General features: G+C 40.5%; 1 protein-coding gene across 3 annotated transcripts; it reads right to left on the bottom strand.

The window, feature by feature from the left end:
* Positions 1-3120: 3120 nt before the first annotated feature.
* Positions 3121-15545, bottom strand: SNAP23 (synaptosome associated protein 23). Of its 3 annotated transcripts, none has more exons than XM_053475390.1 (9): positions 15527-15545; positions 10807-10926; positions 9462-9503; positions 6726-6774; positions 6331-6448; positions 5746-5781; positions 5006-5146; positions 4044-4188; positions 3121-3739 (listed from the first exon to the last, which is right to left on the bottom strand). In XM_053475390.1, the coding sequence occupies exons 2-9, from the start codon at positions 10861-10863 to the stop codon at positions 3677-3679; spliced, it is 651 nt and encodes a 216-aa protein (XP_053331365.1). In that variant the 5' UTR covers positions 10864-10926; positions 15527-15545; the 3' UTR covers positions 3121-3676. The 3 variants fall into 3 exon arrangements, with proteins under 3 accessions (XP_053331365.1, XP_053331364.1, XP_053331366.1); XM_053475389.1 differs by lacking the exon at positions 15527-15545 and adding an exon at positions 15440-15526; XM_053475391.1 differs by lacking the exons at positions 5746-5781; positions 15527-15545 and adding an exon at positions 15440-15526.
* Positions 15546-15610: the final 65 nt, after the last annotated feature.

Here is a 15610-nt window from a genome sequence, read left to right as displayed (position 1 = left end):
CGTATACTAGCCTAGGCTAAAAGATCAGGGGCAACTCTGCTGCTAAAATTGATGTAGAACCTGTTACAGGACAATCAGGCTCCTGAGCGGGTAGGGAGATTGACATATCCCTTGTAAACAGGCCATTTGTACTATGGAGATCTATGCCTAGCCTAGACCTACCGTCTCAGGAACCAATTATTGGTAAGCTGTCACCAAAGGTTCTGGACCAAGAAGTTACAAACACGCCAGACAGAATTATTAGGACAAAACACAGAGCCAGGTCGTTGTCTGTAGCCAATTTAATAAAGATGTTAACACATTAAAAATATACATCTGTTCAAAGATATATTGGAAGGCACATTTGGTACATTGTTTATAATAAAAAACTTTTGATCTTGGTTTAAAAAGGCACATGGAAGCCAAAATTATTCTGCTGAAAGTATCCCAGTAAATTCTTACATTCGTTTGAAGGTCTTGCAGATGAAAGCATACATACATATTCTGAAGTACCAGAATGCAGTTAGCAAAGGCAGGGCAAACACCCCACCTCCCCCAATGTATTTAAAAGAATAAGTCCTGATATTATTTAAGACAATCAAGTGTTTAAAATGACCACCTCCTCAGGGGCTGCCTTACTGGCAGCAGACTGAGATACAATGACACTACTTTAAGTCATGTTTGCAATGTGAGATTTAACTTTGCCATTATGTGTCTATATAGCCCAAGTCAGTTCTTCTCCAATCCTCACGTAAGAACTGTTGAGTTTCACTGTGAGAAAGAAAAACAAACAAACAACAAAAAAAAAAAGACGCCATGGCTAGATAGAACGTTTGCAGACCGGGCATGTTGAGTAAGCGAGGCTGGCCTTATGAAGAGAAGAAATTGAGGTAACTGGTAATAGACTTCTGATAAGATGATATGGCTTCATCTTGCAAGATGAGGTGCTGTTTATTATTTTCTATGAAATAAACACTACATTTTTCTCCTAAGGGGTTAAGTACACACAATCCCATTTCTAAGTTTTTCACAGTCTTGTATGTCTCTGAAGATAAGGTACTAGAATATAACAAGCCAAACTGCAATTAGACATTGTGCATAATGACTGATACCGTTGGGATGCTCGGTAAAGAAGAAACCTAGGTTTTTACTTCTGTAACTAAGATTTTTTTGTTCCTTTGTTCTCTTGTTTCATTTAGTTAAGAAGCTTTGTATTTGAATGGTCTCACCTAGATTTGTTACGACCTCTAATTTTCAGTTTGCTTCTAAGTATATATCATTTATATATATTTACAAATGCACACTCAAAAAAGTCACATTGTATAACAAGAGGTGCTACAAGTGGCAAATACTCTACTCAGAAACTCCTTTGCAATGCCAACATTAAGAGTAAGCTAGATGGGAACCTTCAAAACCAATCCATGGACCTTTATATTTCAGATGTTTACACAATTCCCAGCACCTTATACGAGAAAGCATGGGCATGGGCATGGGCATGGGCTTGTTCTTATGCAGCAGGGAGACTTCCACAGCCGCTGCAGCCAGGTCGTATCATGACCAAGAGCCACCGCAGTAACGCAGAATAACTTAGAGCTGAAATGCCTGCTCCGAGTTACAAGCATCATGGAGCTTACATGAAGTAAAAGGGATTAGTAAATCGGGATTCATATGGATTTCAGAATCATTAAGAATACAATTTAATGAATAATTGTGCTATAGAAATAGCAATTTGTTTACATTAAATACTTAAAGTCTGTAGCCAGTGAAGGATTTGCATTGGTTTTATTTTTTGGGCAAAGGAAGCTCTTTCTGCCATGATAAAAAATATCTATTTTTGAGCACTGATGTTATGATTCTTTCAGGCCGATATCTCTAGTTAACACATTTTCGACCCAACACTCAAGTATATTATAGCTTCACCGTTCTAGAATTCCAATCCACTGTATCAAAAAGACAAAAGATAACTATTATAGCAATTTTCAGGTGCAGGTTTACTTTTAATTATTGTGACCTGAAATATTAGTATGGAAACTTGAATTGTTGCCTCTTCCATAGGATAATAAACATTGTAGCCAACTGCATCAAAAATAGTGGGTTTTCAGGATTTATTGGCATAAACGTTGGAAGTTTATTTTTCTGTGATCTTGCAAGGAGATCCACTAAATGCCCGGAGTTGGGGGTACCTGAGGATCAGCACTTGGAAGCTGATATAAAGTAAATTCCAAATGCTACAAATACATAAAAATAAGGCAGTGACCACCCACAAAAGGTCCTCAGAGCCACCGAAGATTTATGGAAAGCTTGTTGTCCAGTGTTCATGACCACTGAAAGAAGGCACTGTGCAGACAGAGGCTCATGGGAGCGCCGCAAATAAGAACGGTACAAAACAAAACACAAATATAGCTCCCTTAATCACAGTACTCTATTAGGGCTGAAATCTCCAAGACAATGCATTGTCACAGATTTTCATAGCTAAAACCATTTATTAATGACACCCGTATCTTGAACTCTTATCAGATAAGAGATATTTGGTTTAAAAGGGCAGATTTAACTCAAATGGAAGCCGAGAACTGCAGCAGCAAGTGGCAGAACTAGTAGAAGTTTCCTGCCAGGAAGGTGCATGCCTTTTTGTCACCGTTCCCCTTATTAAGTCGCAAAAATCAGTTGTAAAGGATGTACATGTTCAGCAATACACAAAGAGATGAAGCTGGAGCTGTGCCCCTTGCTAGCAAACCTAGCCTTGGGTGGGATTTAGGGCACCACCTGTCGGTGCTGAAACAAGACCACACGTCTGCATTACACCCTGTAGGAGGTGACTGGCTGTCATCTACTCCCCGTTCCATATGAGCGAGAATCACCTTTAATCCAGCAATTACTGAAGATTAACTAAAACTAAACAGACAGCACAAGTAGCCCCTCAATCCAAGACACAGAATTCCAAGAGGAGAGAGAGAAGCAGTAAAACAAACTCTGAAGATAGTTCTATAAAGGAGATGCTTATAGGACTGATTTTCATGATTGACAGATGGCAAAAAAACATCTATAGACTGAGAGGCCTTCTCTTCAAATACAGAAACTTGGATACGACACTGTATGGATACGGTATGCTCAACTCTCATGTACCAAAGTGTGCTCTAACACCTAAACGCTACAAAATGTTAATTATTATAATCTTCCCTGGTGTTTTCTCAGGTTTAAACTAACAATTTTAAATGGCCTTGTATTCAAAGCCGAAATGCAACCTACCAGAGCCTTCCAAGTGTCCACAATGGGCCTCTCCCAAAACTCACTAAGGGACTATACCCGTCAACAAAAATACTTAAAGAATATAAGAAAGGAATACATCATCTTTCATGACTACTTCATTTAAGCTGTTCATGATGTGCAGCCTCATCGTTGCAGGTTGCATGTCTGCTTTATAGAGATGGATTTAAAATAATCATAGGGGTCTGCAGACTTTACCTCGCATTGGCACACCCCATGTATAAATGCTGCAGTAAAAAGTATATACATTCACATGCACACCAAGCTAATAATGCTCAGCACTCCTATAAAAATAAAAAAAAGACTGACTATATGAGAGCAAAACACAGTTGGTGTTGGTGGGAAGGAGGATCGTGTTGCCTGTAATAGAAAGCCTTCAAGCCAATGTATTTCCAGACAGCAAAAAGGACAAAGCAGCACCGTGCTACTCTCTTCATTCAATGAGCTTCTGTGCTGTGGAGTTAGCCATATCGATGCGGGCCTTGTTTGTCTCGGCCTAAATTAAATAAAAGGATTGGACTTTTTAAAGAGCAACTGTAGATTATACACACAGATAATACAATAATACATTATAAATATGCAAACATGATGCTCCATCTGTGAGATTAACATTTCCAATGCGGGGGGGGGGTTTGGTGTTACATTCTATAGCATTGATCTTGCCTGGTAGAAGGTCAAAGGGTCCATACATTGTAGGCAGTTACACTTGCAGTATATGTTACAATTCACATGAAGTGCATCTCTTTGGTTTGTATATGGAATCCCACCAATAGAATATATATTATATATTGCAAGCTCACCTTCTCATTGATTTTATCAATCTGTTTGTTCTGGCTATCAATTTCATTCCCCATGTCTATGGCCATGTTCTTCAGTTGACCCAGTATGCTGCCCACTTCCTGCAAGTTTTCTTCCATCTCATCTTCACGGGCATCATTCGTTATCCTAGCAGAAAAAAAGGTTAAAATAACTCATAAAAGAAAGCTGGCAATACAATCAAATCATAATTCATAGGCACAGTGCAGCCATCATATGCACTCTAACCCCTTTATTTTTTGTACCCTTCGTGACAATGGCCGTTTTAACATTTCTGTGCTGCTCGGTTTTAGCTGTAATTTTCTTCTTTCCCGTTTACTGAACCCACACAAGTTATATATTGTTTTTTTCCCTTAGAGGGGTTTTCTTTAGATGACAGTTTTGATTGTATCATATTATTTATTTATTTTAAAAAAAGTATAAAATATGCTGAAAAATTTAGAAAAAAAATTACTTTTTCTAACTGAATGCCTCGAGGCATTACAGCAACACCGTTTGGGTGCAGAAAGCGAACATAGATCACTTTCTGCACCCGTTTAAAGTCATGACGGTCCTGGCACGTCAATTGTCGTTAACCCTTTGTTTTCAGGTGACGTGCCTGGACCGTCAATTGTCATTAAGGGGTTAATGTATACGAGAGATGTGTGGTCCCTTTGATATGCATTGTTATTTAGAAGGGCTGTCAGGGCCATTTAATATGCTTTTTTTTGCACCATGTCATTTAAAACAAACAAACAAACAAAAACTTTATATTCTATTATTCAGTTCATTCTTTGACTATTGACAAAAGAGGCATTTAAGTACCAACCACATTTATCATAACAGAAAACAGCATCCTTAACATTAAATGAGGAGACCTAGGATATATGTGTCTTTTCTTTAGCGCTGCAGCGCTGCTCATCACAAATAACACAAATCTAGTCAATGACAAAAAAAAAAAGCTTACCGCTTTATGTATTCACCATTCTGTCCTACACGATTTTGCTGTCCGTTGGCATATTTTGGCTGCTTTGAAATGACATCTTCTGAGGACTCCCTGCCACCCCAAGTCTTTTTATAAACATCTCCAGTCTCAAAACTCTTTCCCCTGCCAGAAAACAGTAGGGTAAAAAATTGGAAATCATTTTTATTGGTATACAAACTAGTACTTAAAAGTTTGCTGCCTTAAAACATTATAAGGGTTATTTCCTGCGACACTATCAGGCAAAACAACCGCCTAACAGCACGGAACAGTTAAAAACTACAGCAGAATCTTTTTTTTTTTCAGCTTTGCTACTGCTGAGCTTATTATTTAATTCACATTTTCTCATATCCAGAGGAATTTAACACGGAAAATCATACAGTTATTGGTTAATGTTATAAGAAGGGTCAACAACAACAGCAAGATAGCCAACACATAAAAACACAAACAAGAAAATAAGTTAGTTTTTCCAGACTCGCGTAAAATATTTTTTGGCACTCTTGTGTATATGCTTAACCCTTTTAGTGCCAACCCCATATGCCACATACAGTGTCCCGAACTATGAAGTGCAGGATCTGGGAAAGGTGACTGATTTAAAGTGGACTAGAAGCAGCTACAGCTAAGAAGGCTCAAAACGCCTGCCAATGTTTCAAACGTGCTGGTACCGAAGGAATCATGCAACTGGAAAAGGCTGCTGAGCCACACTGCACCCTCTCAACACCAACCTGCGATAGCCAACAAAATGCTGCTTCCAAGGAAACCTCCGGTTTAGTAAGCAAGAAGGAGAAAGACAAAACATATGTCACTGAACTTCATTTCCTGTGTAACTATCAAATTCAACCAAACATTCCAAAAGCTTACAGAATCTGCAGTATTGTGAACAGCATAATAACGTAAAAGGTTTATGCCAAGCATCATAACACTCAGCATAACAGGATGTTTAGCCAGACAGCTGCATGGAATGACCCCAGCTGGACTCTTCCCCCACATAGGGAATGTCCGTACAGTCGGCCAGGAGGACCAAAACAAGAGTCTGACCTTACTCGACACAGTTGAGACGAGTCAGCATTTACTGGGGCCTTTTTCACCGTGTCTATTTTCAGTTATTATTTTATACCAAGACTATATGTAAGCATGGCATGGCATGGCATGGCAAATCCATGGCGTTGACTTATGGCTCTTAATACCCAACTGGCTTGGAGCAGTTTCATAACGGAACACAATTCACTTTTAGCAAATATTTTGTTTAGATGGACATCACATAAAACTTTGCTTTACAAGGACTAAAAGAAGGCTTCCCGGACACAAACCTTTTCCCAGGGCAGACACAAAGACCACAACATTTATTCAGTTCTGTAAGGTTCTTTTCCGCCTCGCGCATGTCTTTATTGATCTGGTCCATGCCTCCCTCAATACGATTTAGTTGTTCTGGAAGAAAGGGGAAAAAAAAAAAAAAAAATCAGTTCTATGCTTTTTCTATGTTACACCTGCAAACAGACGCCCATCCATCCTTTGCATTAGTTGGATTCCATACATCATAAAATGGCACGATTATATATCTTGGCTAAGGAAATGTAATCCGTAAGCAATGAAACTGACGCACATTTGATTTAGTTAACATATGATATGCAAATAAATACATACGTTGTAAAAAGTAAACAACCAGCAAATATCACTGTTAGTTGGTATTTAAATGCAAACTTACCTCCTTGTTCATCCAGCATTGTAATTGTTTTTATTCCAGTATCTTGGCACTGAAACACAGAAGGTTTGTAAATGTAGAAATGAATATACATATACACACACACACACACACATATATATATATATATATATATATATATATATATATATATATATATATATATATATATATATATATATATATATATATATATTAGGGCTGCAACTAACGATTATTTTCATAATCGATTAGTTGGCCGATTATTGTCGATTAATCGGATAAAAAAAATGAATGTACAGTTTTCATTTATTTAAAATAGTTTAATAAACAAATGATGTTAAATACAAACAGCAGAATAAAAAAAAAAAACTTTGATAAAATGCATTTCTTGTCTTTATTTCCCAACCAGCCCCCCCAATTTATGCACATTTGAGCCCAGACATGCCACGCTGCCTCCCAGATATGCCACTTCACGCTGCCTCCCACATATGCCACTCCACGCTGCCTCCCACATATTCCACTCCACGCTGCCTGCCACATATGCCACTCCACGCTGCCTGCCACATATGCCACTCCACGCTGCCTGCCACATATGCCACTCCACGCTGCCTGCCACATATGCCACTCCACGCTGCCTGCCACATATGCCACTCCACGCTGCCTGCCACATATGCCACTCCACGCTGCCTGCCACATATGCCACTCCACGCTGCCTGCCACATATGCCACTCCACGCTGCCTGCCACATATGCCACTCCACGCTGCCTCTCACATATGCCACTCCACGCTGCCTCCCACATATGCCACTGTGCCCAATATGCCTTATACCCCCTGATACACCACTCCATCCTCCCCAGACAAGCCTGATAATATATATATATATATATATATATACACACACCGACCACAAGGCAATATGCTTGCATTTTATCAAAGTTATATATGCCTTATATACCGTATATGCCTTATACCCCCAGATATGTCACTCCATCCTCCCCAGGTATGCCTTATACCCCCCAGATATCTCATTATCCCCTCATAGATTCACAGCACACTGACACCATACTTTTATAAATAAGTACTGGGTTAATCTTCACTGCCCCCAGGATTTAGATTCCCTTTAGTCTGTCCCCCTTTACCTCTAACTGCGCCTTAAGTTAACGTTATTAAATTAACCCTCAGTCCTCATCATTAAATTAACCCTAAACACCCCATTAACCATAACTACCCCTAAATTAACGCTAAATACCCCGTCAAAACAACTACCCTAAATTAACCCTAAACACCCCATTAACCATAACTGGTTAACTGGATGGAGTGGTGTATCAGGGTGTATAAGGCATATCTGGGGCCACAGTGGCATATCTGGGGGTAGAGTGGAGTGGTATATGTGGGGAGGGCAGCGTGGCATGTCTGGGGAGGATGGAGTGGTGTATCAGGGGGTATAAGGCGTATCGGGTGGAGTGGTATATGTGGGAGGCAGCGTGGGGTGGCATATGTGGGAGGCAGCGTGGGGTGGCATATGTGGGAGGCAGCGTGGGGTGGCATATGTGGGAGGCAGCGTGGGGTGGCATATGTGGCAGGCAGCGTGGGGTGGCATATGTGGCAGGCAGCGTGGGGTGGCATATGTGGGAGGCAGCGTGGGGTGGCATATGTGGGAGGCAGCGCGGCGTGGCATATGTGGGAGGCAGCGTGGCATATGTGGGAGGCAGCGTGGCATATGTGGGAGGCAGCGCGGCATATGTGGGAGGCAGCGCGGCATATGTGGGAGGCAGCGCGGCATATGTGGGAGGCAGCGCGGCATATGTGGGAGGCAGCGCGGCATATGTGGGAGGCAGCGCGGCATATGTGGGAGGCATATGTGGGAGGCAGCGCGGCATATGTGGGAGGCAGCGCGGCATATGTGGGAGGCAGCGCGGCATATGTGGGAGGCAGCGCGGCATATGTGGGAGGCAGCGCGGCATATGTGGGAGGCAGCGCGGCATATGTGGGAGGCAGCGCGGCATATGTGGGAGGCAGCGCGGCATATGTGGGAGGCAGCGCGGCATATGTGGGAGGCAGCGCGGCATATGTGGGAGGCAGCGCGGCATATGTGGGAGGCAGCGCGGCATATGTGGGAGGCAGGTTTTTTTTATTCTGCTGTTTGTATTTAACATCGTTTATTAAATTATTTTAAATAAATGAAAAATTTACATTCATTTTTTTTATCCGATTAATCGACAAAATAATCGGCCACCTAATCGATTGTGAAAATAATCGTTAGTTGCAGCCCTACACGTGTTATTGTCCATCTGAGGCTGTATTTGCCTAATTTTTAGACGTGCTAAGGAACAGGTGATTGTTGTGTCCTGAATTCAATTTTTTTTTCACATGTCTGTAGTTTTAATAGATTTTTTACATTTTAGGATTATGGACCCCTATTGTATACTAATATGCAAAGCAATGTTAACTCGCATATACAAACTCCTCTTTTACAAAACAACACTTTTGGGTCAAGAAAGTTAATATCCCTCAAGATTGTAAGCTTGCGAGCAGGGCTCGCTCCACCTAATGTCTGTCAATTCTGGTCTTGTCATACCCCTCGAATATATGTATTGTATGAAGAGCTGCGTAAATTGTTGGCGCCGTATAAAGATAATATCATGAAACCTACATCTGTAAAGAATATAGTTTCTAATAACGAGTATAAATTAGATTAATAATACCTCATTTTATTACTAGCTCAGACATGTAGAAAGAAAAAAATGTCACCCTTACCTCTACTGCCAGATTGCGCATTCTGCGAGTACTCTCCAGAGACTGAGAAAGAGCAAAAGACCAACATTATTGTTTTAGACCTGAGTTACAGTTTTACCAACACAACCGCAAAAGTACGATCTCATTACAATGAACATTCTAATAAAGATATGTTCTTGTTACGCACAGAGGTTTTTGTGAATGCTTTCTTCCAGTTGCCTCCCAGCAAGTAAGGAATCAACCTTAACAGTCAGCGCATCCTGGAAAAAATCCCGTGTATAGAAAATGTATATAAATTACATGACCAAATTCTAATTATTGAGTTTGGGCGTTTTCACCATACTGATTGATAACAGGTGTATAAGATCGAGCACACTGAAAGTAGAATGGGTCGTCCTGAAGAGCTCAGTGACTTGAACACGTGGTATTGTCATAGGATGACATCTTTGCTACAAGTCAGTTTGCTAAATATCAGCACTGCTAGATCTGCCCCGGTCCACTGCTGTCCAGGAGTAACAACAGTTCAGCCATGAAGCGGTAGACCATGCACACTCATAAGGGCTAAATCGAGTAAAAAAAATGACATGTCCTCTGTAGCATCGCTCACTGCAGAGTTCCAAACTGCCTCTGAAAACAACATCGGCACAAGCACTGCACGTTTCCACATCCGGACAGCTGATCACTATACTAGTCTGACAGAATCTGGGTTTGGCGGATGTCAGGAGAACCCCAACTACCAGAATGCATAGCGGCTCCTGTAAAGCTTGGGTAATAAAGAATAATGGCCTAGGGATGTTTTTCAGTGTTTGGGTTTCTTAATGTCAGTGAAATGTAACGTTAATGCTACAGCATCCAATGCATTTTTACACAATTGTATGCTTCCAACTTTGTGGTACCAGTTTGAGGAAAGGCCCTTTCCCGTCCCAACATGACCGTGCTCCTGTGCGCAAACCAAGGTCCATAAAAATGTGGTTTAATGATTGTGGTGTTGAAGGAACTTGAATGGCCTTCACAGAAGCCTGACCTTAACCCCACTGAACCCCTTTGGGATTAATTGGGATGCCGATTGCAAAAATGTAAAAAATAAATAAATAAATAAAAACAGGGGGGAAAAAAAAACAAAAAAACTTTTGGCTGCATGGGCAAATGTCCAGACTTTATAGCCCAAGTGTGATGGTCAGGTGTCCACATACTTTTGGTCATATAGAGTAGATACAGCACATGGTATATACAAAGCACAGTCCATTACTTTAATGGTGAGATGGTAGATACACAGAATGACACTTTGTGAAAAATAGTAGAAGTTATTACAGGAAGGGAGTGTTAACATATTTGGCATCCACTTAAAATGAATGAAAGGACTCACTTCATCTGTGACCTGATTGGCTCTCAACTGGATATCTTCTACCGTCATGTCATCCATGGCGAGATAAGGTTGCTTTAGCGGCTAGCAGAAGAAAAGCTTGGAAATGTCTCTTATCAAGATCTGTAAAAAGAAACATCACTGCAAGACGACCAAGAGATGATTCTCACAATAAAGCCTGATAATTAATATATATATATATATATATATATATATATATATATATATATATATATATATATATATATATATATATATATATATATATATATACACACACCGACCACAAGGCAATTACTGCAGTACAGTTATTACACTTTGTATGTTCTTTCTCCCCTGCTCCAGTAACACGTCCAATAAAGTAAAATAAATATTATGAAAACAAAAGCTTTAACATTATGACATGGTGGCAGCATGTAGGACAACATTTCACGTATAAAAGTGCTAGATAATGTCTTTATGGAAAGCCTTCCTACAGCAAAGGTCTCAGTTTATATCCTTTGAAAATATGGTCATCTCACTAGCAAGTCAATGAATTGAATGAAAATTACTACTAATTACTATTACAATTATGTATCTCAGTTTTGTTGCTAAACGATGTGTAGTCAAGGGATTTACAAACCTAAATGAGGAATACATTCACTGTACATTCAGTGGTAATTTTGTGAAACTGATTACCAGTTAAAGATAAGGCTTCCGTTTAGGAGACTAATTTCCGATTGAGACATATCAGAAGCCGGCCAGTTGCAACCAGTTACTTTTCCCTATAGCTTCGGGAGTACACAGGAAGCACCAGAGGATTTAAATATAAATAGAATGCAACATAATGTGATAAACGTGAATTAGAGATGCATGTCGGAGGTAAGTACCAACGTCTAGCTTCTAGGGGACTACAAACAGAACTGGGTCAAATGAGTCCATTTCATAACAAACACTAACTCAAGCATAAAGTACACAAATGTTTGCCAAAAAAATAAACACATATAATATGGAGAGAGAGAATGTAGATCATTCAGAAAGGGACGGTTAAACATGTAAAGTAAGATCTCATTCCAATCTCTCTACAGGACACCAAAATATATCTAATATTTTGCCTTTCAAAATAAATTTTACCCCAAACAAAAATATATATTAAGGTAAGTGGGGCACACTTTAACATGAAACCAAAGCTCGTTTTGGCACTTCCAGAGATGTAGCCAGTCAGCTATTTACTACATCACAAGCCGCAGCATAGCCTGGGGACGTGCAACATTACCGGGGGTCGATTGCACTAATGGGTCCCACAGCGAGCTGGCGCTTAATGGATCTGCTTCGTAACCGGTCCATTTGCACTACGGAGGTCTGTGCCTAGTCAGGACTCTTCCCTCTGACCCCATGATTAGCTACGACTGGACTGGGAGAAAAGCAGCCGTGACATTTTAAGGCCGGCTGTTTGCTAAGTGTTATCTTACGGTATATGTGCTGCTGTCGGCTGGATGGTGCTGCTCGTGTATTAAAGCCCATGCATGGGCACCACTGGCCCCTGCACACTTGCCCTGTTTGCCAGTCCGGGCCTTTCTGGTGATTTTGAACATCCCTTAAAAGCTCACAGGTTCATTGTCTGGCTAACCTATAGCTAACTGGAACACTTACAAAGCACATGTTAGCATAGGCAACTGTGCCGACCTGAGTCCACATTATTTTTAGGTGTACAGAACACTTACTGTCCTTCTTTCCCCATCCATCTCTTTCTGCCACACATTTCACTTTTGTTAAGCTTCTTCTATATGCACCAGGAAGACATCATATGATGGTGAAATATTTGGTGTATGGAATATACAGCACACCAGCAGCCGTCCTGATGAAATCCGGATATCTAAAAAACTGATTCCTTAAGGGTGGGTGATTTTAAAGTAAAAGCTTCCTCTCACTTCTATATATTAAGGTAATTGAATCCCATGCCCTTTTCATAGAAGACACTCTGGATATTCATCTTTAATGTATATTTCTCTTAAGATACTTACATGCCATGCAAACAGCTCAGTACAGACCCACTCATCCTACAAATAAAAACTAACAGCAGCTCGACGGCTTCAGGCTTAGTAACCATTTTCTAATGGATGACCAACTTCTTGGAGCTCCATAGAGATGACCCAAGAAATGGCAAAGTTCAAATGTCCAAAGGTACAGAGTGATGTTAACAATTACTAAATCCAGCTCATGACCAGCTTAAAAGCAGACGCGCCAATGTGCCACATCTATAATGCATTAAAGACCGTGGAGACCACAGTCATCATCATCAGACCTTCTTCAGAATTAATAAAGGGACCTTTGGGGTCTTGAGAAGCTAAATGACTTTGCAAACCTTAGCTTATCACTGCCAAAGTCTAAAGAAGTTTGTTAAACCTTTTTATTGGTTTAGCGTTCATAGAGTAAGACGCTGACAGCTGAGATGGGGCTGCACAATGTATAGTAAGTATTGTATAGCAATGCGAGGGTCACCAATGCCTTTAGCATACATCGCCAACAATAAAAATCATCTGCAAAACATAATTCACACATTTGGGGTTGTGAAATATGGAAATAAAAGGAAATCCCCCAATTTACCGTAGAACAGGGTGTCAGGAAAGAGCAGATAACAGCACACAGGCACAGGGGAGGGGGACCGAGACAGAATCATTACAGATAACTAGAGACCACCAAGAGCCATGGTCTCGTACTATGCATTCGTGAACAATAATGTATGCATGTGTCTCTATTACTCATTGTGAGAAGTTTATCTTTGGCTCTTTATCTAGCCTGTCACTTCCAGTCACATGACTGCAGCATACATTAAAGCGTGCCATCACCCCCTTATATACGGTACATAAAGAGCATTACACATATATAGAGCAGAGTCTCAAAGGACAGATTTATCAATCCCAACTGTAAACTAATCTGAAACTAGGAAAAATAATATTTACCGTCATATTCACAAAAAAACACCAACGCAAACACTCCCTCTTTCCTACCAGCACCAGTTACCGCAACAGGCTATATGTATATTTATTACAGTATAAAGATATACTTCACTGTTGATATAAATTCGCAATCTAAAATGTTACGTCACAAAGTTAAATGATCTAAAGTCCTTTCGTAAGGACAGAGGAGCCTGGAAAGCACTTTATGCAAAGCATTATCGTGTATACAATATACTGATAAAAGCAGGTTGCAGTAGCAACATATCACGGTAACATTAATGGTTCAGTGGTTCTAATCAGAACTAAAGCCTTGTATCAAGAAATTGGTGGAAAAACATCATACGGGGAAAGGAGATATACATTTCTTTAATGCATCAACTACTGAACCACCGTCCTCCATATAAACCATGAATAACATTTGACTATTTCTGTTACAGCTGGAAAGCTGCAGAAACATACGCGATGCTCATCATACAAAAACATGTCCTCATCTGAACAAATGGTATAGAATATACAACAACCCATAAACCAATAAAAAGTGCGAAATCATCCGGAAGCACACGAGGTATTATACTAACAGCATGAGGTCATCACAAGTGAAGACATAAGAAAAGAAACACTCTGCAAACCATCACATTACAGAACAAAACAATATAAGCAATAATATGAGAATAAACTATACAGATCAACAGCTAAACACACGAAAAAGCCTTATGATTTTATCCAATGTTACAGGCAACGTAAGGACGTTTTATATTACCAAGATGATGGCAGATAAATGGAACAGCTTCCCAGCAGAAGTGGTAGAGGCTAATACAGTGAGGGAATTTAATTGTGCATGGGATAGAAATAAAGCTATCCTGAATCGAAGAAGAAACCAAGGACTGACTAAGGTCCCAGTCTCTACATCAAGGAAAACTGAGCAGATTGATCGGCTGAATGGGTCATATCTGCCACCAAGGTCGATGTTAAAGCAAATATTCTGGGACGCAACATCTGGCTCCATCCCCACAAAAGCAAACATACAATCGCTTGATGGACAACCCAGGAAGGACGGGAGGAAAAGGAAAACAGCCCGACATTCAAATTAAACACTGACGAGAGCTTCCCAATAAAGTGAATATATTTCAATCAGGAACACCATGAGAATAAAGACATTATAAAATTATAATAAAATACTATCTACTACGAAACTATAACTCACGCATATGACATCACTAAGCAGAACACCTGCAAATATGACATTCTCCTCAATATTAATGGAAAAAAAACTCCACAAGTCAACGTGAGGATCTGTCAGGAGTCCCAAAGCATGGAGTCCTCCAGCACCCTATATATAATGACACACTACACAAGAGAAGTTTACAAACATCTGATATCAGTATTTCCGGTACAAATGTAAACCGGTGACCCTGACTAACGAAGTGCACTCTCATAACTCTCAGCCAGAGTACGGCCACACTATAGCAGGCTGAAGGTAACAGTAGCTGTAATGTAGCTTCCCATGAGACTAAAACCAACCAACCCATCATGAATACTCCCGGACGTAACTCGAAGACTATGACCACCCAAAATAGGAACTCGCTGAAAAGTTTTGCTACCCTTTCAAACTCCCAGTCTCGCCCAGTGTCCCTCCTGTGGATAACACCCAGCGTGGGGCACTCCACGGATCGCCCACCCGCAGCTCCCAAACTTACCCCAAGAATTCGGTAAAAGCCGTCTCTCAAAGTCCCACCCTTCCCAACTTTACCAGACTCTACAACTAATGGCTGACGTTTCCTTACCACACGTCAGAATGGGGCTGTACGTCTGACGTCATCGCGTGTTTAGTATTCTGCCGACGGGGGCTTAGCCGTTCCTATAGCAAC

This window comes from Spea bombifrons, chromosome 9, assembly GCF_027358695.1.
Source record: "Spea bombifrons isolate aSpeBom1 chromosome 9, aSpeBom1.2.pri, whole genome shotgun sequence".
Taxonomy (NCBI): domain Eukaryota; kingdom Metazoa; phylum Chordata; class Amphibia; order Anura; family Pelobatidae; genus Spea; species Spea bombifrons.
The sequence above is the reverse complement of the archived record's forward strand: the minus strand, read 5'-3'. Positions and strand labels throughout refer to the sequence as shown.